Source organism: Biomphalaria glabrata, chromosome 17 (assembly GCF_947242115.1).
Source record: "Biomphalaria glabrata chromosome 17, xgBioGlab47.1, whole genome shotgun sequence".
NCBI lineage: Eukaryota > Metazoa > Mollusca > Gastropoda > Planorbidae > Biomphalaria > Biomphalaria glabrata.
The window spans coordinates 15,861,357-15,884,914 of NC_074727.1; the positions used below are offsets into that span (position 1 = coordinate 15,861,357).

Sequence of the window (23,558 nt, forward strand, 5' to 3'; positions counted from 1 at the left end):
TGGAACGATTTGGTTAAACGAACTGTCCTAGCACTCCTACTACAAAAGTGGAAGGATTCGGTTACGCGAACTATCCCAGCACTCCTAAAGTGGAAGAAATTTGTTACGCGAACTGTCCCAGCACTCCTAAAGTGGAAGGTTCGGTTACGCGAACTGTCCCAGCACTCCTAAAGTGGAAGAAATTTGTTACGCGAACTGTCCCAGCACTCCTAAAGTGGAAGGTTCGGTTACGCGAACTGTCCCAGCACTCCTAAAGTGGAAGAAATTTGTTACGCGAACTGTCCCAGCACTCCTAAGTGGAAGGATTTGGTTACAAGAACTGTCCTAGCACCCCTACGACAAAAGTGGAAAGATTTGGTTACGCGAACTGTCCCAGCACTCCTAAGTGGAAGGATTCGGTTACAAGAACTGTCCTAGCACTCCTAAGTGGAAGGATTTGGTTACGCGAACTGTCCCAGCACTCCTAAGTGGAAAGATTTGGTTACAAGAACTGTCCTAGCACCCCTACGACAAAAGTGGAAAGATTTGGTTACGCGAACTGTCCCAGCACTCCTAAGTGGAAGGATTTGGTTACGCGAACTGTCCCAGCACCCCTACGACAAAAGTGGAAAGATTTGGTTACAAGAACTGTCCTAGCACCCCTACGACAAAAGTGGAAGGATTTGGTTACGCGAACTGTCCCAGCACTCCTAAGTGGAAAGATTTGGTTACAAGAACTGTCCTAGCACCCCTACGACAAAAGTGGAAAGATTTGGTTACGCGAACTGTCCCAGCACTCCTAAGTGGAAGGATTTGGTTACAAGAACTGTCCTAGCACCCCTACGACAAAAGTGGAAGGATTTGGTTACGCGAACTGTCCCAGCACTCCTAAAGTGGAAAGATTTGGTTACGCGAACTGTCCCAGCACTCCTAAGTGGAAGGATTTGGTTACAAGAACTGTCCTAGCACTCCTAAGTGGAAGGATTTGGTTACGCGAACTGTCCCAGCACTCCTAAGTGGAAGGATTTGGTTACAAGAACTGTCCCAGCACTCCTAAGTGGAAAGATTTGGTTACAAGAACTGTCCTAGCACCCCTACGACAAAAGTGGAAAGATTTGGTTACGCGAACTGTCCCAGCACTCCTAAGTGGAAGGATTTGGTTACAAGAACTGTCCTAGCACCCCTACGACAAAAGTGGAAGGATTTGGTTACGCGAACTGTCCCAGCACTCCTAAGTGGAAAGATTTGGTTACAAGAACTGTCCTAGCACCCCTACGACAAAAGTGGAAAGATTTGGTTACGCGAACTGTCCCAGAACTCCTAAGTGGAAGGATTTGGTTACAAGAACTGTCCTAGCACCCCTACGACAAAAGTGGAAAGATTTGGTTACGCGAACTGTCCCAGCACTCCTAAGTGGAAGGATTTGGTTACAAGAACTGTCCTAGCACCCCTACGACAAAAGTGGAAAGATTTGGTTACGCGAACTGTCCCAGCACTCCTAAGTGGAAGGATTTGGTTACAAGAACTGTCCTAGCACCCCTACGACAAAAGTGGAAGGATTTGGTTACGCGAACTGTCCCAGCACTCCTAAGTGGAAGGATTTGGTTACAAGAACTGTCCTAGCACCCCTACGACAAAAGTGGAAGGATTTGGTTACGCGAACTGTCCCAGCACTCCTAAAGTGGAAAGATTTGGTTACGCGAACTGTCCCAGCACTCCTAAGTGGGAGGATTTGGTTACAAGAACTGTCCTAGCACTCCTAAGTGGAAGGATTTGGTTACGCGAACTGTCCCAGCACTCCTAAGTGGAAGGATTTGGTTACAAGAACTGTCCCAGCACTCCTAAGTGGAAAGATTTGGTTACAAGAACTGTCCTAGCACCCCTACGACAAAAGTGGAAGGATTTGGTTACGCGAACTGTCCCAGCACTCCTAAGTGGAAGGATTTGGTTACAAGAACTGTCCTAGCACCCCTACGACAAAAGTGGAAGGATTTGGTTACGCGAACTGTCCCAGCACTCCTAAAGTGGAAAGATTTGGTTACGCGAACTGTCCTAGCACTCGTACGAGGAAAGTTAAGGAACAGATGATGATTAAAGATTACAACTTCAGATGTACATATTTAGGACGGAAAAGACCGATAGAACGAGATAGAGATACATTTGTAATTCGTATAGAAACAGATCAACTCCTCTGTTCAACATTCTTTAAAAGCTATCCAACTTTAAGAACAAATATTACCAAATTATTTCCTCCATCCTAAAGCTACTCTAGTCCTGAACATTCATAATGTTTTTTTTCTAGTAATATGAAATACTGTTCACCTATCACCATTGAATTAATGGCTTGGATTACTGGCAGTGAAAACTGGTGGGAGTTAGTGGACGGTGTTGTAGCTGAGTTTACAGTGAAATAGTTTTGGTAGAAGTGGAAATGAATGAAACTTATCAGTGAAGGGGTAGGATATGGTCTAGAACTCTAGATGTTTGTTCACTTTTTAAAATATCAATAATCCCGGAATATGGTGGCCTATTACGCCCCTTATCATCAATTATAATACTGTTTCTTTTTTAAAGTCTTCAATCATTATGCATATTAAATTGTTTTTAAAGCGATTTTTTTTTCTATACATTTCACTATGTTGTATATATATATATATATATATTGTTAGTATGATCAAATGTTTTGGAACAGAATATGTTTCACACTATGGGTGCTTTATATTACCAAATTACAATTATTATTTATATTACAATTTAAGTCTTGATAAAACTATGCATTGTGTCATGAAGTCATTCTGTCTGTATAGCAGTTTTCCCCAGAGTTTCATGCCACCTGTAATAGTTGATTTTGTGTTTATTCATCCATGCCTGTGGATTTATTTAGTTAAGAGGAACATTGATTTAAAAAGCATTTATTATAACGTTATTTCGGATGATTTCATATTTTCTTAAATTAACATTAACACGTGGAAATTGTCTTTTCTCATGCTACTGGAGATTTTCATACATGGTGAAAAAATCTATAAATAGCAAGCTTTTGTGGTGTATCCGGTGTATATAAAAATAAATGACACTTGTCAGCTTGTCGCCACCAATGCTGATGTCTCTTGTAAAGCCGGTTGGCTATCGGTCCTAATATGTGTTTTTGCGGCATTGATTTGCACCCCATATGCTGCGGAAGTCTTTGTCTATGCGCATCACCAAGTCAGCTAAAGTCATATATGTCGTCCGCAAAGCGAAGAACTAGAAGCATAGAAGACATTGGTAGAGGAAGTTCTCACGGTCAGTGTATACATTTTGTTTTGTAATAGCCTTCACTGAATCATTGTATTGGAAGATACTTCTAGATCTATTTCAGTTGAGATTGGACAGCGTGTTTCGGCTAATTAGAGCTCAAGTTATAATTTATCGCCGAGTGCATTCGCTAGTGAGAAACACTTTAGATCTGATTTTTTTTCTTTATTTAGATCTAAGTATTCTTTATGTCACATTTTTGCCAAATACGATTCTGAGGTTGTTTGGATACTGCCGTAGTGGGAATAATGCTGTGTTGAATTCGATAAGGTAGTATACGTACCAATAGTCACTAAGTTTGTATTTAAATCACGACTTGGAATTACTAACTACACCACGACAGATCAATAAAGTATAAGTGGAATAGGTCAATGTGTAGATCAATGAATTGAATAACTATTGAAGAAGAAAGGATCCGGCATCTGTCATCGCTGTTACTAGAATCACTAAGTATCCATAGTTATAGTTTCCCCAGACTCTGTGATCTATAGGGCAGATGATGTAAAGGTCATCTGTTTCTGTGACCCACGGTTAGCGAGGGTGTCAAGTGGCCAGCACAGCATTGAACGACCAACCACCTTAACTTTTCTCCAACTAACATCTGGAACCCATTAGAGCTGGGTGGACTCAGAGGCGCCCAAAGATCCCTAAATTCTAAATTCCCCACTCAGTTCGGAAGCAAAGGACTTAACCACTGAGTCGCCAAAACTGCCTAAAATCATTATAGATGTTTTAAGTCATCTTAACAGTAACTGCCGTATTTCGTCCAATTTATTTCCGCTTGGTATTTTTATCCTTTTTCTACATTACTGTTGCAGTCATTAATATTCCAGTGCAAATAAATGTATCTAAAATTCTAATTACGAGCTATTACAAACATGCGTATGTCTACAAACCAAAGTTTTATTTCGGGGAGGGGGGGGAATCCCTCTTCAGCACATCTTTAGAACTGGAATGGTTAGCACTTTTCAAAAGCCTTAAATTTGCAATCAGAACTTTCAGCTCATGTGAGTAAAAATGACCACTTCTACAAAAACAAGTTACTAATGTTGAATTAAATTTTTTTTAACTTATATGAAAAAAGACACATTTTAACAAACTTTATTCATCAACATTTTTTTAATTCATCATAATGACATTAACATAGACAATTATGTTAAACAGTTCAGAGATATTTTAAGGTAGCCCTGTGCACTTCACATGGTCACTTTAGGTTTTCACCTCGATTACCAAAATGTTCAAACCCAAACCAAGAAAAATTTTAAAAATTTTATTTAAACAAATATTTAGGAGAAAAATGTGAATAATGATAAAGATGTAGAGCCAAAACATTATTCTGACTTCAGATTGTATGTTTGTACCTAACCCTTAACTGACTTTTTGAACTAGGATACAGTCTGCTGGAGGACTATTAACCATTAATTGATTGGAGTAACAGTTAATACTTTTTCTTCTACAACTGAATTTGATTTTTTACAAATTCAGCAGCAAATAATCAAGGGGGAAAAAAATCACTGCAATTATGTACTAATTAAAGAATAATACATTACTAGCGAAATAATGGCTAAACAGACAGTAGCGTAGCGAGGGCGGGGGGGGGGGGGGGGGGGGGGGGGGTCCAAATTTGAAAATGCAGGCCCCCACTTGGGTTGGGGGGGGGGGGAGGCAAATGAGTTTCTGACATTTGCTTAAACATAAAATATTATGCCATCATCTCATGTCAGAGGCCCCTCAAGTCCCCCCAAATCCCTAGCTACGCCACTGAAGAGTTTGTTTGTTTAAGGCCTACATTGTTATATAGGCCATGCTTAGGTAAATAAAGAACCTAAAAACACCCAATATTTTTGATGTTACTCATTTCTGGTCTTTTAGAAAAAACAAATTTAAAAAGTGCACTTGTTTACTATGAGACTCTGGACATGTTCTGAACTAGAAAGACAATTGTACTAACATATTCACATGAGTAACTCAGAACCTAGTTTGACAAGAAAGACTAATGTTGGCGAGAAAGCAATGCTTATGTGAAAAGTATGTATTGCCAACCCTTTGGAAGACATACATTTCTGAAGTTCAAAGGTGAAATTTGTGATTCTAACACTTTTTTTTATTTGAAGAAATGTATTTCCTACAAAAAGTCACAGAGAAACTAGCTGAAATTCTAGTTGGACCAGTATGAAATTGAGATTTAAGATCAAAAACAGATTTGCAGTTGTGGTGTGAAACTGAAAAATATAGCAAGAAAAAGTAATGTGATAACTGCCTGTCACTTTTAATGTAGTAATACCAACTCATGTCCTATGAAGTTCCCAAGAAAAGGCAGGCAGAATGTTATGATTGTTATGTTATTTGAGCTTGTTAGCCTCTGGTTAAAATAAAAAAGTTATTGAAATAGACTAAAGGGTAAATCATTTAAATATAATATTATTTAACAAATAGTTGCATTAATGAAATGGCATTATATGGATGCATTGACTGCTTCCAACAGGTCCAAGGATTTGGTTAAGTAGGTCAAACCAAATAAAAGGCAATAGTTAACAAATTTAAATCAAATTTAAATAAAAGGTTCTCCGGTAAAACACTAAATCTCATTTTTAATAGTGGGTCCACCAAGTGAATGGATTATCCTGGTATGTTTGAGCTTAGTAAGTAGCAAGCTTTGATCAAAATAAGTTTAAGCATCAATTCAATGGACATCTCTTGTAGGTAAACTGTTCTAAACTGTCTGTTTAAAGTGCTAATCTATAATGATACTACAAGGACTGGAATGAAACAAGGCTGCTGTGCTATCATTTGTGGAGCCCTATTGAAATATTATTAAAGGAAAAAGACCCAATACTTTAGTTCAATATACAGGAAGTGATCCATAGTATCCCATACAGCCAAATGTCTAGTTTACACAGGGTGATTGTACAGAGTAACAAAACAATAACTTTACCTTCAATAATATCCTCCACCAACTCAAACAGGAAAGATATTTATAGAACAAATATGTACTAAGTTGATATTTAAACATGAAAAAAGTTATATCTGCTCATTAACCGTTGGCCACAGAAACAGATGATGCCCTATAGATCGCAAGGTCTGCAAGGGGAACTTACTTTTAGTTATATCAAGACAGCATACAGCTTTACCTTGTTACCACAACAATTTGTTGATAAATGTAATATTTTAAAGTATAGAAGTTTTGAATAAAGGTAAAACTCATATTTTACAAAGAAACCAAACCAGTCATTTATAGTCAAATATAAATCTAGCATATAAGATCATTTGTAACTTGTACTATTCATCTAACAACAGATGAAATTACTTTAAATTTGCACCAATCAAATAATCAGCTATTAATACAAATAAACCAATCAAGTAATTAATTAACAGACAAGAACATTTTACACCTGAGCCAAGATGCCCAACAACAGAAACATCTGAGCAGAGATGTCTGATAACAGAAACATATTCTTCAAAATAAAGACTTGGGGAGAACGACTCCTCATTATCTGCACTTGAATTCAATGTTACAATTACCTTGTTATTTGATTCCTTTCCTTTTTAAGCCAGCAGCAGTTACAGAATAAACTAATTGTGTATTGTAATGTTGGCTATGTCTTTAAAAAGTTCAAAGTAATTCCAGGCACACAAATTTGACAGCCAAAGGAAAAACACATAACAGTATTCACAGTTCTCACTTTCCTGATGTCTCCTCCAGGAGATCTTCATGTCTTCTCAAAATGGCTGGTATGGTTGCTGGCAGAATGAGTCCCTGCTCAGTGATCAGACACGTGATATATTTAGAGCCTGTGACATCGTACATAATATTCAAGAGACGAAGACCCAGTTCTTCATAGTTACCTAGTATTTGAGGTCTCTGGCCCACACTGATAAGGTCATGGCTCCGAGCTGTGAACAATACAGAACCCAATTTAATCAACACTTGACAGGAACCACAAAATACTTTATGTATGTAAATTAAAACAACAAAACACAAAGTCAAAAAAGTGAAACTGTCAAAAGCACGAAAAAAAAAATAAAAAAAATTATAAACCAAGTTACTCGCTGAGAGTTACGCCGCACTGACCAGTGCTAACAAAGTTACTCGCTGAGAGTAACACAGCATAGCACTGAAAGAGTTTATTAAGCAATAAAATTCAGTAAGAAAAAGAATACAAAACAATATTAAGAAATAAGTGCCAATACAATAGAACCTCAAGAAAAAACACATTAAAAAAAAGGAAGAATATTTTTCAATAGACAAAGTAAACAATGTCAAGGAAGTCATTAAAAAGATCACTGTTGCCAACTAAATAAAATCTTCTTTGCAAAAGAACTCAGAAATATGATTCTACAGTGCGGAAACATGCACAAATATTTTTGGGGGGTTTATTAAAATTCTTCTCTTATCAATACTTCCTTATTTTGGACACTTGATACATAAAAAATTCTTGTTTTTGTATGGATTTGTCTCCATGTATAAAACTTTCAATTGGGACAAAGAATTCACTTACCATGCAAATTGCTATCCCCAGTGTGTAGTTGGACCTTGTCAGAAAATTTGTATGTCTCACAGCACACCAGCACTGGTATGTTGTTGGCTCTGGCCAGAGCTGCAATCATGGAGTTCCCTGATCTGGAGTACATGTCTCCTGTTGCAAACATGGCTGCAGCCCCCAAAAAGACTTTGGTCACCTTTTTACAATATGAAAACAAAAATACTTAAAAACTTCATATCATTATACACATTTTTTACATAAGCGAAAAGAGAATCTAAATCGGCTACATGCAGACAATGATTATGTCTGCGCTGGATTTGGCAAAATAAGCAGGTCGCAGCTGGGTCTGCATAGCAACGTGAAATACTGCACTCCTCATTGATCTTTGGACTCGAAAACAAACCTTATTATTATTTCTTGAAAGTACATAGGCCAAAACCAAAAGATTTTGCAAAAAAATTATTAAAGATTTGCTGCTAACTGATGTCCAACAAAAGAAGGAAAAATAAATGTAATTAGTTGTTATTAACAAAGAACAAAAAAAACTTGTCTAATGAGAAAAGTTGATGATACAAATTTCCTATGGAAAACTCAATTCACTTTGTAGGTTGTAGCTTACAGAATAAATGCATAAAGGAAATATATTAACTTATCTGGGCGCATCCATTGTCTTCTGAGACAGGAGCCATGTATTTCCCTGGTGGTTGGCATTACCTTTCTCTACATTTCTGCTTGACTATTGTTCATTAATTAGTCATAGCTCAAAATATGTTTCACACAATTTAAAGTCTACTGCTAAAACCAAGGTTGTCTAAATAAAAAAAAAATATAGTTACCTCGCTCATAGCATACACAGCAGAACCAATGTAGATATAAGAGCATGGAATCCCACATCTGACCAGAAATCTCAACATTGTCTTTCCTGCAGAGTTTACACACAATGTGGTAGAATAAAACCTTTTGTTAGCTTTATAAGTTTAATTAAACTTTTTTTTTTTCATTCTAATATTTTATTTACAGGTACAAATTTAAGAGGCACTAAACTAATATGAAAAGTAAAAAGTTGATAAGTATAGTAATAACTTTTGGAACAACTGCCATGTAAACTTTTGTTCATTTGACATATAAAGTTATTCTTCCAGGAAATCAAAGGTTGTTATTTTTAGTTCAGAAAAGTTGGTGTTGTCAGGTATAGCATTTTGAGTTGTTTCTGGGTATTATGACTCCTAAACATTCTGTATGTTTATCCCAAAAGATGACCTTAAAATAAGTAGACTCTTCTAAAAGACTTTAAAAAAGCCAACATCACCATATTTATTTTACACAATAGAAAAGAATAACAAAGCTCCACTAAACAAGCTTCTATGTTATGAGAAACACATAATGTACCTTCTGTACGAGGCCGACCTTCAACAACTATCACCCGAAACTTTTTGCCAGCTTTGTGTGCATCCTTCAACACTCTGGCTATCAAAGACGATCTGAAAAGACCAATTAAGAAGGTTATTTTTAGCATTCTACAACAAAATCAAAATGTTATTAGGAATTTTAATTACAAGACATTATTCAAATGAAGTACTGAATTAACTAAACTTGTTCAGATAAACGAAAGTTAAATGCTAGTCTTTACTCTAATAAGGAGCACCTACAGTTCACACTTTTACAAATAGTTAGGTGATAGAGACTATTTGCTATTTGTTCATTTAACTCACACAAGTTTAACTGCTTGGCTACTTAAGAGACAAGCCAAAGTATAATATCAATCTGAAGACTGGTTGAAAAATACAGCATTGAATGAAAACAAAAAAAATGCACTAAGATCACTGTAAAAAATTATTCCTCAGAAGTAGGTGGTCAGTGGAGATTTTCTAGTATAAAAAAAGGATAATCTTTTTTATCTTATCCTATGTTTCATATAGCAACAACATATTACTTTAAAAAATACCATCATAACCTTACCCAGCATAGATCAAAATGACATCGTTGTTGTTAATCTTGGCTTTGCTGTATTCTGCAATTGTCTTTGAGGCCCCAATAATTTTCTCTGTGATAAATTCATCAATCAATTTCTGAAGTTTACTGATGGCCTGGTGGACAAAGAAAATCAAATTTAGTGACAAAATTAACAGCCCCCCCAAATTGTAGATCATGATTATTTTATTTTTTAGGTATAGTCCAATTAAAAACTGACATCAAATATTTTCAAAGAAGAATGATTACTTTTCTAATCAAATACCCAAGCCTGAATATTTCTTTTTCCCACATTATTAAAGTTCAGAAAATATTGTATCTTTTCTGAAGTGGTTGATATATGTTAAATTAGTTCAAATACTTTACAACAGAAAAAGTTATCTAAGAAGCTCAAAATCTACCGCTAATCTTGTGATGTATTAAAAATACTATAAATATAAGTTATTTAACAGGGTAAGATTTAGAATAATATTTATGAGCTGTAAAATGAGCACTTTTTAAGCTATATAGGCCAATTATCTTGATAAGCAAATAATTTGGAATTAAAAATTTGAACTCAGAAACTATAAAGTTAAGAAATTGATGTTCAGACAAATCCCTTCCTTTTTCCTGATTTGTGACTTAATAATTGTATTTTCCCTAGTGTCTTTGTTTATTTTAAAAATATATAATTGCATTTTTTCCCCATTTCCTATTTCTAATTAAATATGAAATTTTTTTCCCTTAAAACAAAAACTTCAGATACTATTCATGGACAGGCCATTCAGATCCTTTTATGATGCACAAATCAAGTTTAAGATATAGCAGCAGCATAATTTGAGTCTGATAATAGCGTTGTAATTAAAATAGATATAAAGTACTATCAAAAGGGCTTAGAATTCTTACTGCCTCATCCTCCATGTTAGATGGTATCTTGCTGATGTGATACTTTAAGTATTTGATGGCATTCCCCATACTGATGCTAATAGGCCTGCAGTAATTGAGATACCTAAAGTAAAAGAAAAAAAAAAGTGATAACAAAGAAGCCAATCCAATGGTGTAAACCTTAAAAGAAAAAAAGGTATTAACTTTAGAAAACTTACTTTATACATGGGTTCAACAGACTTTTCTCCAAGTCTCTTGAAAGATCTTTTTCTTCTGGCGTTTTATATCCCCCTATCACCTGTGGAAACAAGGTAACTTGTCTACAAATTGAGCTCTTGGGAAAAATTTATTGTAATATATTTTAATCAAAAGTTGAGTTTCAAGCACCTGGGTGTCTAGAGAGAGAGAGAAAATGAGAGAGACAGAGAGAGAGAGAGAGAGGCCAAGGCCATGCAACACTGGTAGACTATTTTGTTTTTATATCCGACCATAAACATGGGAGGTCTGCTCCAGCTTATGGCCATTGTCATTGACTTAAATTGTAATTTTGTCAAATAATAATGCTAAAATAGATTTTTAAAAAATTAATTATTATTTTACCAACCTCCCTGAATGTGATTAACATGGCAAGACATCTGGCATTGGCACCAACAATCTTGTGATAAAAATATTGAAAACCTAGATTCAGTACCCTGTTGTCTATCTTTAAGGATTTGCCCCTGGGAATGAAGAAAAAAAAAAGTAAAAAATATTTTGATACATAATGAACTAAAAGGTTTAATAAGTGAACAAATTGGTTAGTAAACTAGTTAAAATGAGATTAAGACCCCCCTATTTCAGATCGAATGGTCCAGAGTAAAGAAAAATAAAATAGACCATTTCTTTAGGGCCAATTACAAGCAAAGGAACGGTGTTGCAAGCACAATGTTTAGCTTAGTTTACATTTTATTTCTTTCCAATGCATGATAACCCTTTAAGGGACATAATTAAGAAGCTTCAGTTCAAGCCTAATGGAAAATATACGGAGCAAAAGCAAATTTTGTATCCTTTAAGATGGTAAGTTTTTTTCCCCTGGTCATTCACAGCAACTTTTAACTAAGATTTCATTCTAAATTATCCATTTTTTTTTTACAACAAAAGACAACAGTGAAATTTTTGTTATATTTGCAACTGACTTACATAATTTCTTTTTCCATCCTAGACCACATTTGCTCTTCTGTCTCAGTGTCTGCCACCTTCTTTGCAACAACCTTTTTTGATGTGTCCTCTAATTTTTGTTTGTCACTGCTGGACTGTACTGGCGCTGCTTTTGGTTTCTCAGAGCTGGCCACTACAACTTTTGTAGTCGCCAAACTTTTAACAGCTGAAGCAGCCACTGATTTAGTAGCTGAAAAATATGAGTGCCAGTAGCTATATTTACATACTTGAAATAAGGGGGGGACATGGCAATTTGTTCACTGACATTTCGTTCACCGACAAATTGTTCACAGATAAATCGCTCACTGGATAGTAACATAATGTTAATATTATATATTCTCGTTGCGTGTTTAATTTGTCTAAAAGATTTGTCGGTGAGTGAAATGTCGTGGAACCATTCTAGATCTAGATCTGGAACTAGTCTAGAACTATAACTAGAATGACTAGATCTAGAATCTTGATATAGAATCAAGAATAAAATTCATATGACTTAGCACATTTAATGTTAAAATTACTAGACCTAGGCCAATGTTATGATCAGGAATATTTTATTACAATTAGACAAAACCTTTACAAAATAAAAAAGCTAAGTGATTTTACATTTTGTAAAAGTTGACAAAACACTTCACATAAACATAAATGTTACGGTTAATCTTTTTTTTTTCTTTTACAAACAAAAAAAAAATAAATTTTATTATTAAGTTTTGTTCAGTTGCATTAACACATTAACAATGGATTTATTTTCAATTAAATTTAAACAGTTAGCATAGAAAGTCATCAAGAGAAAAATATGTGCCTTTTATTCCATATGCTTTCATATATGTGGCTGGATGGGATAAACTTCCTGGCTTCATTTTAAGGGATTCTGACTCAAGATGAGTTGTGTTTGCTAAATGCCTAAGGGCAGCACGGAAACCTTCTCCCAGATATCCACCCTCCCCATGAGTCCACAAAAGAGATTGGACAGTAGCACACTGAGGTACACATACAGGTACTGTTTCCTTCAAGGTGAGCTGGTTTGTATAAAAGTCAAGTAAAAAAACAACTTTACACAATTACAATGTATATTTAATAAGAACAACTAGATAAGCAGATCCTAAGCTGGTGAATCAGAGATTCTCAAACACCTCTCCTGGTCAATGAACATTATATTGCCAATGGCACCAACTTCAGATGCAGAATGCAACACGTTCGTACCTTTAAGATCAAATTTGTTTTGGTTTTATAAAGCTATAACATACCTGATGCAGATGAGTTGACACTAGCAGATGGTCCACCTTCTGACTTTTTGGCTTCTTTTGCTGCCCGCTGTGCTTCCTGTAGAAGAATGGCTACACTTTTAGTAAAAAACTAATAATTGAAAGCATCAAAAGCTTATAGCAAGAAACGTTGCTTTTATGATTCAGCATTTCACAGAACCATTTAATAATTCCATAAATGTCTTAAAAGTCTCCAATATTGTTTTTTTTTTAAGTTCTTGAGATTTTATATTATCTGATTTTATTAAATGGTTAAAAGCATAATATTTTGTCTTTAGTTTCAAAGTTTCAGTTTTTCATTTATTGCAATCTAAAATCAGTTTGAACTTATGGTTGATACCCATACCTGAGTGGCTCTTCTCTCTGCTCTCAACTGTGACTTTGATTTTGTCTCCCCACTTGGTGCCAGTGCTGACTCACCACCACCCACTTCCTTTTTGTTCTCTTTCTTTTTACCAGAAACATCAGGCAATTTAGTGTTCTCCTCTTTAGTTTCTTTTTTGGCTTTGTCAGGCTTGTCAGCCTCCGCCTTATTTTGTGCATCTTCCTTCACCTTTGCTTCTGATGCTGGTGCATCACTAGCATTCTTTGGCAGTACATTCAGTTTCTCAATGCCACTGACTATGTCACTGACCTCTACAGATTGATGTTTACTTTTGTCCTTTATTTCATTCAGAGCATTCTGTGGTATCTTTTTGTCTGAGAATAAAAGCAACATTTTTTTTGGTTGTAAATTAGAAAGCAAAAAAAAACAAAGCAATACATAAGCCTTGATAAAATAAAATTGAGTTTTAATCATTATATAATATAATACTATTATGTTTGGCAGTTAAAGTATAAATAGGTTACATATAATGTCAATACAAATAGTAGCTATCAAAAAAGCAATTTCTGTGGGAAATTTCTGTTATCTGTATATAACACCAAATGTGTTCATTTCACTTATACATTTTAAAATTTACATTAAAATAATAATGATGTTTATTATTTAAAAATTGAAAATAATTTAGCTTGAAATCAACATTTATTGTGGTCTGTTTTTATTTTACGAATTAACTGAAGAAGAACAAAGGTTCAATAAACAATGCAGACATAATTGAGAGATCAAATTAAACAATCTTTACAATTAGTAACGGCATGAATTGTGGTATTTATTGAATTTGTAACTTTTCCTTTTCTAATATTTATTTAGTATTTATGCTACTGAATGTATATAAATTAAAATTAAAAGACCGTCTCTGCTTCCAGAAATTCAATATAGACAATGTTCTTAGAATATCAAGACAATGTCATATTCTATTGATGAATTATTCTACATGTTAATGGTTTTATTTATAGAATCTAAAGAAACTACAGTACTCATTTATGTCTTCTATGAAACAATTTTTAATTCTAATGATTAATTAAAATATATTGCTTGTAACCTCTTTGCTGTGTCCTGAATAGAGTGTTGACTATGTTCCGCCTGAGATTGACCAACTTAACACAGGTTAAAGGCCAACAATGAAATAAGTCTATCAAGAGTGTTGAGATTCAACATTTAATCTGGTAATGAAGGGAATCCATCTATGTCGTGACTGTTGCTAATCAAATAACTAAGTCAAAAAACTTCTCAATTAAACAAACTTGACTGCCACCAAAGACACTAACATATAAACTGTTTTTATTTCATCTAATTCTAGTCTTTGTTTTTATTATGACATTAATGTAGATATATAAAACCTAACCCGAAATACACAAAAAAAAATTAGTCTTAATTTTTATGTGCCAAATTCCTAGCAATATATATAAAGTAATTAGTTACTTACCCACACTGGCTTTGGCTCCCTCATTCAGTTTAACAGGTGTGGCTGCTTCAGATAATTTGTTAGATGATGCCAAGGCTGATGAAGGTGCCCCATCACCTAAGTGCTCTGATGAAGACTTCTTTTGTTTATTCTTTTTCTTTCCGCCACTACCTCCACCTTCTGGAGATTTCTTGGATGCCATCTGCTTCATATTTGCTTTACCAGACTGGGCCATTCTTTGTTTCTTTTTATGACTAATGCAATGATACTTGGAATTGCGGACTTAGACTTGCACTAAAATTAGAATTTTTTCTCAAGTTTAGTAAACATAAATTTGTAAACTTACTCAACAATTTAAATATGTTTAGATTAATATAACCAAGATGAAGCGTTAAAAGTTTTTACAAACTAGGAAGCTAAAGTTTTGTTTTTTTAATTTAACCTTTTCATCTTACAAACTGAACAAGAACTACAAATACCATAAATACAAATACAAATACTATAACAACAAAAACCTATGGTCATACATTAAGTCTAAGAAAATGGAAACAACAGGCGTAGCGCCATTAAAAGATGAACATAACATAATACATAATGATAATGAAACTAAAGCAAACATTCTAAACAAATACTTTGCATCAGCATTCTCAGCCCCAGGAGACAAAGACATATTACTGAATTTGAACCAAGTAGACAACATAGAAGATATAGTAGTACAAGAAAATGGAATTCAAAAACTATTAGCCAACACCAAACCAAATAAAGCTTCTGGACCTGATGGTATTCCAGCTAGATTACTCAAAGAACTAAGTAATGAGCTAGCCCCAGTGTTCAAAATACTCTTTCAGGCTTCACTTAACCAGGGCAGAGTACCAAAGGACTGGAAAGAAGCTAATGTCACCCCCCTATTTAAAAAAGGAGAAAAATCTGACCCAGGGAACTACAGACCAGTATCACTTACCAGCATCAAATGTAAAATCCTAGAACACATAATATGTAGCAACATCATAAACCACTTAGACAAACATAATGTCCTCACACCATACCAACATGGCTTTAGGAAATATAGATCATGTGAAACACAACTAATAGGACTAATTGATGATTTTTCAAAAGGTTTAGATAATAGTGAACAAATAGATGCTATCTTACTAGATTTTTCTAAGGCTTTTGACAAAGTTCACCACCATAGTTTGCTTAAAAAATTAAAATATTTCGGCATTAATGGTCCACTGCATCAGTGGATTAAAGACTTTCTGATAGGGAGAGAACAAACTGTAATAATAAATGGCTCTAAATCAACACCGATAACAGTAAACTCAGGTGTACCTCAAGGTACAGTCTTGGGTCCACTACTATTTTTAATTTACATAAATGATTTACCAAATTGCATTAGTTCAGGAACAAAAGTCAGATTATTTGCAGACGATTGCATAATATATAGAACAATAAAAACAACACAAGACACAGATATTTTACAAAGAGAATTAGATGAATTACAGAAATGGGAATCAAATTGGAGCATGTCTTTCCACCCAGAAAAATGTCAGTTGTTAAGAGTAACAAAAAAACTAAAACAAATTAATTCCACTTATCTTATTCATGGCAAACCAGTATCACAGACTAAAAACGCAAAATACCTAGGTGTTATAATAAATGAAAAACTATCATGGAATCCACATATTGATGAAACTACAAAAAAATCAAACAAAGCATTAGGATTTATTAAAAGAAATTTCTATAAATCAAATAAGAACATAAAACTAAAATGTTACTTAACCTTGGTTAGGCCAATAATAGAATATGCATCCTCCGTTTGGGACCCCTCAACTCAAGAAAACATTAAGAAACTGGAACAGACACAAAATAGAGCAGTGAGATTCATAACAAACGAATATTCACATTTGACTAGAGTAACACCTTTAGTAAAATCACTAAATTTAGAAAGCCTTCAGGACAGAAGGCTCAAAAGTAAAGTAGCAATCATACATAAAACACTGAACCATAATCTTCAAATACAAAAACAAAATTTAATAAAATACTCTGAAAGACACAAAGATAAAGGCACATTCCTCGTCCCATATGCTAGGACAAATTTGTACAAATACTCCTTCTTCCCTAATGCTATTAGAGCATGGAATGGGTTGCCTGAGCTAGCCAGGAAAACCAGTGACTTGGCAGAATTTAAGTCATTGGTTAATATGCATGACTAAATGCATGACGCGTAGGACGTAATCATCTTCTTTTTTGAAGTAACGTCTGTATTATATAAGATAAGAAGATAAGAACTAAGATTTTAGATCTAGATTTTACTACAGACTATAACTTAAATCTTAAAAATTAAAATATACCCGATTGATTTGGATCTAGTCTAGAGTACTCTTGGGAATTCATAGTTTTAAGTTTAAGCCAATATTCTAGATCTAAATTACTATAGGTAGTGTCTAGTTACATAACTATATTATATATATATCTGATATAATTTAAATTAAGGTCTTTGTTTTTGGAAGAAGCCTCTGGCTCCAATTTATCTCATCTCTGCCTTGTGGTCCTGTCTGGGACCAACCAGCTTCCTTCAAGGCGTCTCAGTTTGAGTCACTCCAACTGCCCCATGTCTTGCTCCATCTGCTTCCAAATCATGGCAACATGTATTCCTGGGGCATCCCCTCTTCCTCTTTCCTAAGGAGCTGCAGGTGAGGGATAACCTTGTAATGTTGGATGCAGGCTTGCATCTCTAAAGGATATCTAGATCTAGATCATACTAGATGATATACTTCAATTGGCTGCTGGTTTGTTCTTCGTCACAGTTCCTCATTTGAAATCTTACTGGCCAGCGGATCATAAGAATCCTCCTGAGGCAGGTATTGATGAATACCCATCCTGATATTGGTTGTGGTGCTTACTTCCCTAGTTCCAGAGCTGTTCTTCGGAAGGCTGCACAAGCTCAAGCTATACTATACCAATGCCATGGCGGTTTGTCACATAATACATAATACTAACTAGGAATGGACTATATAATCTAGAAAAACCTTTATGAGACTATTAATGTCATTATGAGTATATAATTATAGATCTATGTGATCTACTATACTCACACTGACAATTTACAATTACAGACTCTCTTTCTGAATTAGTGAATGTACTCAAGTCCAATCACAATCACAAAAAAAGCTTGAAAAAGAAACTTCAAAGTTTTAAACTAAACTCTAAAGTCAGTAAAGGTAATACAACTTCTCCAACTTAGACCTCTACTTCAAATTAGTGAAATTAACCAAAGTTAATTATTATCTAATTATTATTCAAATATTCTAGATTTAGAGTCTAGGCATAGTAAGACGTTAATATATCTAGAAAATAGATCTAACTATAGATAGATATGATACTATCTACTTTTAGATCTATATACTTGAAGTCGAAGTACTTTTTCTAGTACTTTTTTTTGTTTGTAATTCATTTGTTTTTATGTTTGGAGCAAAAATCGACGTTTCGGGACTGCACATTACCAATTTTTGATAAGTTCCAGTATTTTCGTTCAGCTTTTCCAAAGCAGATGGCAGTTTTTCAGATTCTGGGTAACCATTTATATAAAGCTATTGTTTTAACCTCCCCTGGCAATTCACACCCATATAATGGATGAGGGCTGGCTATATATTGAGCCTGTTTGATCATAGGCTGATGGGCTTCCAAACATCTTGAGAAAGACATTCCAATCACATTTATACTGTTAGCTGTTAAATAAAATTAAAAAGGAGCTGTACATACGAATAATAATGAATTTAACTCATTCTCCTTCATTGGACATGGCAAAATCTTAACAAAAAATATTACTGGGATTAATAAATCTATGATTTTTTCAATGAATAAACATGACCTAGATCGAAATATCTAGAATATATAATTTATGAATGAAAGAAAAAGTGCGGGCTGCTAATTTGAAGCCAAAGACCATGACCACTGCAGGTGATCAAGCCAGGCAGTGATTAGAGGCATATACTAAGCCTGTAGTGTCACTACCTACCAAACAGACAGTGGAGGGAAGGGGGAGAGAGTCATGAAAAGAATTATAAGCATCTATGGGAGGGAGGGGGTGGACTAAACGAACATCCAAATTCTGAAAACAAGAAGAGGTTCCATGGATGGAAATTAAAAGAGAGAGAGAGAGAGAGAGAGAGAAAGAATACATGTAATGATGTATGTAGCCTAGTTGAAAATATCACATATTTATTAAATTAGGCCCTATAATAATTAATTTATAGATCTATAATCTAGATATAGATTTATTTCTGTCCGTTTCTACAAATAGATTTTATAGGTATACAAATAAATAAACTATAAATTATATATATTAGGTACTTTGATAAAAAATTCAACTTTAATGAATCTAAATGAAACTAGTATAGTTAGATAGATCTTTTTGAATGGAGTTCATTGATACCTCATTTATGCTTCTAGGTTAATTAGAACATAAGTTATGACTATTTTAGTGTCGGAGAATTAGCCTATTAAAATACCCAAAAAATTGTGACCGAAAGGAGGAGCTTATACATTTAAACTGCTATAACTTTTTAACGCTTAAAGATAATGTAATGAAATTTTCCATAGAAATGCGCAATTATGTTCTGATAATTATGACAATTTTAAATCTGGGATATCTATTAACACTTTTTTTTGTTAAGCCCTTGATGTAGGGGTAGGTGTTGAAAAACGACAGAAACAGAATACATATTCACACATAAATGGTCATAACTTTTAAACCAATAGAGATAATTGAATGAAATTTTCAACAGAAATGCATGTTTATGTGTTATTTATTTCTTCTTTATAATTCTGAGATAGAAGTTGAAACTTTTTTTTTTAATTTCTTAAATGTGGGTCGACATTTCGAAAACGACAAAAAAAAAAAACAAATGTTGACACTTAAATGGTTATAACTTTTTAACCAATAGAGATATGCAAATGAAATTTTCAACAGAAATGCATGAATATGTGTTATTTATTTATTCTATTATAACGCTGAGAAAGACGTTTAAGAAAAAAATTTTCTTTGTTAGCGTGGAACGTCAATTTAAAAAACGACCAAAATTTATGTTGGTCATAACTCTTTAACCAATTGAGATATTTAAATGAAATTTTGAACAGAAATGCATGATTATGTGTTATTTGTTTATTCTATTTTAACACTGAGATAAGAATTTTTTTGAAAATTTGATTTTTGATAAATGTGGAATGACAAGTTTGAGTTTTTTTCGACAAAATATTATGTTGACACTTATGGTTATAACAACCAAAATTTATGTTGGTTATAAATTTTTAACTAATTGAGAAATTTAAATGAAGTTTTCTACAGGAATGCATGCATGATTATGTGTTAATTGTGTTATTTGTTTATTTTATTATAATCTGAGACAGAAGTTTTCATTATGTTGACACTTAAAATGTTGCAACTTTTTTAGCCGTAAATTACTTTTTAGGCTTTTAACTGAAATGAACAACTTTTTGCTGATACTTATAATAAACTTTGGATGAATAACATGTTGGAAAAACAACACAAAAATAAAAACCAAAAATTTCTATTTCATACTTTGAGAGCTGTAACATTTTAATCTAGACTTTAGAGATAATTATACAAGATTTACAAAATTAAAAAAAAAAAAGAGTATTTAAATTTACATATAATGTAAATAACAAATATAGATTTCTTGATGTCATCAGTCTGAGTGCGTTTGCAAATGTACGTCAGTATCCAAAGCTTGCGAGGATCATGCATGATTGTTTGAAGATGAACATTGTTTGGGTGTACCCTATCTGTTTTGCTGAAATAGAATAAATAATTTTAATGCATACCAATGTAGGCTTGCTGAAAAGGTAAAATTATCAAGACTTAATATAAATGGTTCATAGCACAATTATCAGCTGGATTGTGAAATTATATTTTTCACATTAAATAAATATCCCAGATATGCAACATGTTCCCTTAAAATAAAATATATCTAACTATTTGATGGGTAAGCACATAATGGATTTGTTTGTAGTTGGAAATTATCAATTGAAGTACTGTCTCTGTAGCACCTTACAAAAACCTTCAGCAAGTTCTTTAGTGATCTCGATAAATACTTCATCAACAGTCACATTTCTCAGGGTTTTCAGAACGAGATCTTCAGTATCCAGAGTCTGGCCAAAGCAATCAATTAGTATTGAAAGGAGATTCTCTGGAGAATCCACAATGGCCTTTAGTTTGTCAATGCAGACCTTCACATGAGAGATCTAGAAAACAAGAGAATAAATATAATAGCTGCATAAATGGTATCTTTAAAATGTTTCATCTTTCATTTTGTAGATCAGTGTCATCCACGGTCCAGTCAACATCTTGCCAAAAAGCCCTGTTAATAAATATAATAAATGTCAAAAGGGTTGAGACACCTAAAAAGGAATTGTTTTGAAACTATAAAAATGAATTTACGAAAGAAAATGGAAAAGTTATTACCTTAAAAGACTAACCGCTTTTCTGCAACAACAAGCACAGTGTTGTTCTGTGTTACCTGCCTTTCAGTAGCCTCAACATCACCTTCAGGTCGCAACTTCTTCACCATACTAGGTCGTTCAGTGCTGTCTTGGATAGGTGTCTTTTTGCCAGCAGCATCGATAGAAATTTTTTTATCCAAGTAAGGTGCAAATAGGTGCCAGCTGCGGGTAATCTTCCTACAAAAGTTCTTCACCTCGGACATATGCCTTCATTGGCCTTCAAAACTTATTGTCAACAACATCGACATCAAGGCCTGCCACGCCCACATTATCTGGGGAAAATGTAACAAAAAAAAGTTAGCTTTATTTAATTGTGAAAAAAAAATGTTTCAAACAAAATTACACATGTACAATTTTAATAAAATGCAGTTTAAAGATTAGTTTATAAAAGGATAAAAGACATTTAATGTAAAATAGAAGGCTCAACTTCATAAGTCCAAGTCCAGCCAAGCCTTTACTTTAAAATAAATTTCTACAATCATCCTAAATCATATACAGAATATAGTAGATTTAAGTAGATCTATAGATTAATATCTGAAAATTTATTTTCATTGAAATAAAATGATATTCCAATTGATTTGAGTTTTATTTTGTTTATAACTTGTTTATAACATAATTAGTAGTGATTATTATGGTAACAATCACTTAAAATCGTGTATAAAAATTGTTTTATAATTATCGCAATTATATTACCAGCTATTGCAAGAATTATCACTTAAATTTAACTAAAAACGAAAAATAACAATTGAACTAGGTTAAAATCATTCTAAAAGTTTAAAAAATAACATTCAAAATCACGGATGACTAAATAAAACTGTTCTTGATGATGGATTTTAAAAAAATCGATCTAACAAAAAAGCTATGCAGCCATTGATAACCATTGAATCTATCATTTCCGGTTAGTAATGGCGGCTAGTTTCGTTTTCTAGCCAAGATACCTGATGCAGTGGGTCCGTTTTTACTAAAAAAGTGGAACACTTATTGCGATAATATGAACAAAAATAGTTAGATTAGATATTAAGGTACTTGGGATGACTTAAATAACTATGCTTATTAGAATAATAAAAAAACTATGGATGGTCAACTTACCCCTATGCTCAACACGCTGGAACTCCATGAAGACGATAGAAAAGCACTGATATAAATCCAAAGAATTAACTGATATCCGATCCTTGAACAAACAAAGGGCTCCGATTATCCTTTGGTGTCTGATTTTGAAGACAAAACCAGACTGGAACGAAATTACCACTGCTTTCGGCTTAAATACTGCCGCACGAATACTACCGGTTCCGGTAACCAAAAAAAATCTCGCGTGACCGGAAAATCGAAGTATCTAATATATATATATATATATATATATATATATATATATATATATATTATATATATATATATATTATATATATATATATATTATATAGTATTATATATATAGAGAGAGAGCAAGAGAGAGTATATGGGGCAATAGACATAGACTATAAATACATTTTGCAGAAGTGAATCTACTTCTTTTAATACAATCTAAATAATTTTTAATGAACTCATAGATCTAGATCTATATTATATATAATTTATTAGCAATTACATAGTGGTGTTCATTGACAGTGCTCAGTGTCCAATGAAGTGGAAAGCACAAAAACTGTGTTCAATATAGGAGCATGAAGTGACCCAATTTTCAATTTATTTTAAAATAAAATCTTGACTATGCCTGGCAGTATGTGTAGTAATAAAGGAACACATCTATTTTTTATTGTCCATTAGTTGAAGAATAAATTATTATCTGCTTTCAGTTTTTTTGTAAGTTAAACCTTCACCAAAAAAAAAAAAAATTTGACCTAGTTCCGGAAAGTCGGTGTTCAAATATACGAATCTACTGTCAGTACTGTTACTCACTTTAACACTTACTCAGTTACTGTGGACTGTAGTGTAATAAGTGTAGACTCTAGTCAGTCTAGAATCTCTAGAATCATATTTTCCGAAATGATGTGCCTGGGGATAGTCTCTATTTGTATGTTATTATAGATCTAGAATCTAGAGAGACTTAGAAATCTAGTCTAGATCTACAAGTTTTAGAGACCAAGTACTGAAGTAGCTGATAACATGATGAAATCGAACTATTATGATATTTACAGCGCCATGTTGTGACGTCAGACCCAGATTTCTAAAGATTCGCAATTTTAAATAGGATAACTTTATAATAT

General features: G+C 33.6%; 1 protein-coding gene across 5 annotated transcripts; it reads right to left on the minus strand.

Moving 5' to 3' along the window:
- Positions 1 to 6,467: 6,467 nt before the first annotated feature.
- On the minus strand, positions 6,468 to 23,505 carry LOC106069048 (translation initiation factor eIF-2B subunit delta-like). Of its 5 annotated transcripts, none has more exons than XM_056015351.1 (13): positions 23,488 to 23,505; positions 14,857 to 15,129; positions 13,395 to 13,747; positions 13,031 to 13,106; positions 11,772 to 11,979; positions 11,197 to 11,311; positions 10,811 to 10,890; positions 10,614 to 10,716; positions 9,717 to 9,844; positions 9,147 to 9,238; positions 8,594 to 8,679; positions 7,773 to 7,953; positions 6,468 to 7,167 (listed from the first exon to the last, which is right to left on the minus strand). In XM_056015351.1, exons 2-13 carry the CDS (start codon positions 15,068 to 15,070, stop codon positions 6,953 to 6,955), a joined length of 1,851 nt encoding a protein of 616 aa, XP_055871326.1. In that variant the 5' UTR covers positions 15,071 to 15,129; positions 23,488 to 23,505; the 3' UTR covers positions 6,468 to 6,952. The 5 variants fall into 5 exon arrangements, with proteins under 5 accessions (XP_055871326.1, XP_055871322.1, XP_055871323.1 ...); XM_056015347.1 differs by lacking the exon at positions 23,488 to 23,505 and adding an exon at positions 23,263 to 23,481; XM_056015348.1 differs by lacking the exon at positions 23,488 to 23,505 and adding an exon at positions 23,251 to 23,481.
- Positions 23,506 to 23,558: the final 53 nt, after the last annotated feature.

What these genes read in the sequence shown, in the direction of transcription:
- LOC106069048 (XM_056015351.1), bottom strand. Translation starts at nt 15,070, where the DNA reads ATGGCCCAGTCTGGTAAAGCAAATATGAAGCAGATGGCATCCAAGAAA. An exon ending in CAGAGAGAAGAGCCACTCAG is followed by an intron (nt 13,107 to 13,394) that starts GTATGGGTATCA and finishes ATTCTTCTACAG; the next exon opens with GAAGCACAGCGGGCAGCAAA. An exon ending in AGGATGGAAAAAGAAATTAT is followed by an intron (nt 11,312 to 11,771) that starts GTAAGTCAGTTG and finishes CTTCATTCCCAG; the next exon opens with GGGCAAATCCTTAAAGATAG.